At 46.1% G+C, this 3,353-nt stretch overlaps 1 protein-coding gene across 1 annotated transcript; it reads left to right on the plus strand.

Moving 5' to 3' along the window:
* Positions 1–2,118: 2,118 nt before the first annotated feature.
* Positions 2,119–2,505, plus strand: LOC111150538 (histone H2A-Bbd type 1-like). Its single transcript, XM_022508032.1, has one exon. The coding sequence runs from the start codon at positions 2,119–2,121 to the stop codon at positions 2,503–2,505; it is 387 nt and encodes a 128-aa protein (XP_022363740.1).
* Positions 2,506–3,353: the final 848 nt, after the last annotated feature.

Raw genomic sequence — 3,353 nt, forward strand, 5'->3', positions numbered from 1 at the left:
CTGGTAACCATTATTTGTTCTCAAGAGTCTGTTTCTTGCCTTGTCTCTCTCTTTTTCCCCTTGCCCATTTTAAGTCCACATAGGAGTCAGATCGTATGGTATTTGTCTTTCTCTGACTTATTTCACTTTGAATTTAAATTCTTGAAATGAATGAGTTAGTTTCTACAAGAATATTTTTGTTAATTAAGCACATTAAAGGGTCAGAAATTTAATTTCATTATTTTCAGGGTATTTGAGTAATATTCAGTTTATGTAAGCAATTATTTATCTAGATACCCAGTCAGAGTAGAGCGCCTTTAATTTCTGAAAATTTATAAGCTAATGTATTAGTACCATGTGGAGGTAGGAAGACTTTATATACTCACAAAATCAGTGATGAAGGCATTTCTGATTACAGACACATAGATGTACAGGCACAGACAAATAGAACTTGTAGCCTCAGTTCTACTGTTTCATCCATGGGTCGAGTATAAACACAGAAACAGTAAACCTCCCTGGTACAGATACCAAGGAGGTGTTCTCCTCCCAGAGGGCATGATATTCTGAGTTGATTTGTACTAAAAATAGACAAACGAAAAGACTGACAAACCAGATTCTCTGTTGTCTCTCACCCAGCGGGGACCAGATCTCTACAAACCATCAATCTATTTAGAAAGATCCCAGAGGGTCAGACCGTAAATACAGATTCTCACCACATGACCAAGCAATTGCACTTTTAGGTATATACAAGAAAATCAAAGCCAGATGTTAACACAAAATCTTATACACAAATGCTTGCAGCAACATTATTTATAACAGCCAAAATGTTGGAAAGAGCCTACATGTCTATCAACTGATAAATGGATAAACAAAATGTGATATATGTATACAATGGATTATTCTCCAGCCGTAAAAATAAATTATGTACTGACATATGCTATAATGTGGACAAACCTTGAAAATATGCCAAGCAAAAGAAGCCAGGTACAAAATGTCTCACGTGAGCCCATTTATATAAATATCTAGAACAGGCAAACCTATATAGACAGAAAGTAGATTGGCTGGCAGGGGCAGGGAATAACTTACTGGCTAAAAATGAACCAAAAACAAAACAGAAACACCAAACAAGTAGAGAAGAAAACAAATTGTAAAGAGTTAACAGTGTAGTAATTGGTACATTAGAGTCATGTTGAAGAGCCAAGAAAAGACATGCCTGGGCTTTAAGTGTTCATATGGGCCACTTCTCTGGCACGGAAGTTTACCTGGCTCTGGTAGATGAGACAATTGGACATATGGTGTTTTCTTCTAAAACAGTTAAAGATAATTATGAAAGTATAAGATCATGATACTCATTCAGATGTGAACACATGTTAAAGCATTTTATCACATGAGCAAATTGGCAGATATTCTAGCTTGTTCACAAGAGAATCCAAAGCATAGAAACAGGAATATTAATCAGGAATAGTGAGATGAAAGCATACATGGAGGCAAAATTGGTTTGATTACCGTGTGAGAAAGGAATTATTTGAGCCTATGCTGGAGGTTGTGCATATTGGTGACCTACAACTTAAAAAGGGATATAAAAGAGCTCAAAGATAACATAAGGCTAGAATACCTGGAGTGGTATCCTATAGCCAAGGAAACATTTTTCACTCAAACATATCTTTTTTTTTTAAGATTTTATTTATTTATTTGACAGAGAGAGATCACAAGTAGATGGAGAGGCAGGCAGAGAGAGGGAGGGAGAGAGGGAAGCAGGCTCCCTGCTGAGCAGAGAGCCCAACGCAGGACTCGATCCCAGGGACCTGAGATCATGACCTGAGCCAAAGGCAGCGGCTTAACCCACTGAGCCACCCAGGCGCCCCTCACTCAAACATATCTTGCTAGAATACCAACATCAGGTAGAATGTTAAAGTTCCCTCATATAGCAGTTCAACACGGAGGCCAGGTTTCCATCATAGACATTTCTAGGCAGGTCCTGATCAGGGCCCAGTGTCATCAATGACATCATAATGTCCGAGTTGCCTTAAAGGCAGCTCCCGGGCCAGAGAGGGGCACAGTGGGCAGGAGCGAGCACTGGTATCCAGACAGACCCAGGCCCCTGGCACCATCAGGCAGGGCCAAACCCCAGCTACCATCATGCCTGGGAGAAGAAGGCCCTGGCACTATCCTAGGCATAGGAGGCACAGTCTGTCCCGCTCCATGAGAGCTGAGCTCCAATTCCCGGTTAGCCGCGTGGACCGCCTCCTGAGAGAGGGTCGCTACGCTCAGCGCCTGAGCTCATCTACACCAATCTTCCTCACCGGCGTTCTGGAGTACCTGACGGCCAACATCCTCGAGCTGGCGGGCCAGGAGGCCTGCAACAACAACAAGATACGCATCACCCCAGAGCACGTGCAGAGGGCCCTGGACAACCACCAACACCTGAGCCGCCTCTTTGAGGACAGCGCCTGCCCTCAGGTGGAGGGGGTGCCCCAGCCCAGAAAGTGGTGCTGCCTGGGTCCCAGAGCCAACAGCCTCATCTAGTCCCCGGCCCCGCGCATAGATGAGGGAGCCCTGCTCTCCTGTCAGCAAGAGCCATTAAAGGACTTAAGATCCAGTGCAATTTTTCTGACTGGTGTCTGTTTCTGTCCTCCTGAGTGGGCGGTGTCTGTGGGACATCCAGGAGGAGATGTCCCGTGGGGAGTGGAGGGTGGAAGGGGAGGTTGGTGTGGGATGCTGGAGTCCGGCATTTCAGGGAGCGGTTTCTCTGGGGACAGTACGGGGAGTGGCCATGGCCGGAGTGGCTGGTTGTGGGGGAGATCATCTCCCACGGGGAGTGGAGGGTGAAAGGGCGGTCAGTGTGGGATGCTGGAGTTGGGTATTTCACGGAGCAGTTTACTGGGGACAGTGTTTGTGGGCTGGGGTGGTGTGTGGCTGTGGAGGGAGTAGCTGGTTGCGGGGGGGGAAGACTTCCTCCCTGGCTCTGAGCAAGTCAACGCCTCCCAGGAGGATGGCTGTGGGGGGGGGTGCTCCCAGCCATGTCAAATTCCCAGAACAATGATGGTAACCGGGGTGGGGCTGAAGGCTTTCTGCATGATGGGGGAATGTGTGGAAGTCAGGAGGAGATGGCAGTGGGGCTGGGTGGAGAGGGTGGTGTAGCAGTTGGCATGAACCTAATGGGACAGGGGCTTTCCATGAAGATGGAGGAGTGATGGGAAACCGTGTAGAGGCATATAAAAAGGAGCCATGCTCAGGTTGATTTCATTCGTTTAGATCTGGCCTCATTCCAAAAGACTTGAGACATGGATTATTAGTGCTGTGATGCTTTGTGAAGTATATCCTTCTTTCCTCTCTTGTGGACACTGGTAAATATAGTAGCATCAAAGGTTTTA

Source organism: Enhydra lutris, unplaced genomic scaffold, assembly GCF_002288905.1.
Source record: "Enhydra lutris kenyoni isolate GAN:26980312 unplaced genomic scaffold, ASM228890v2 scaffoldscaffold23, whole genome shotgun sequence".
Lineage (NCBI taxonomy): Eukaryota > Metazoa > Chordata > Mammalia > Carnivora > Mustelidae > Enhydra > Enhydra lutris.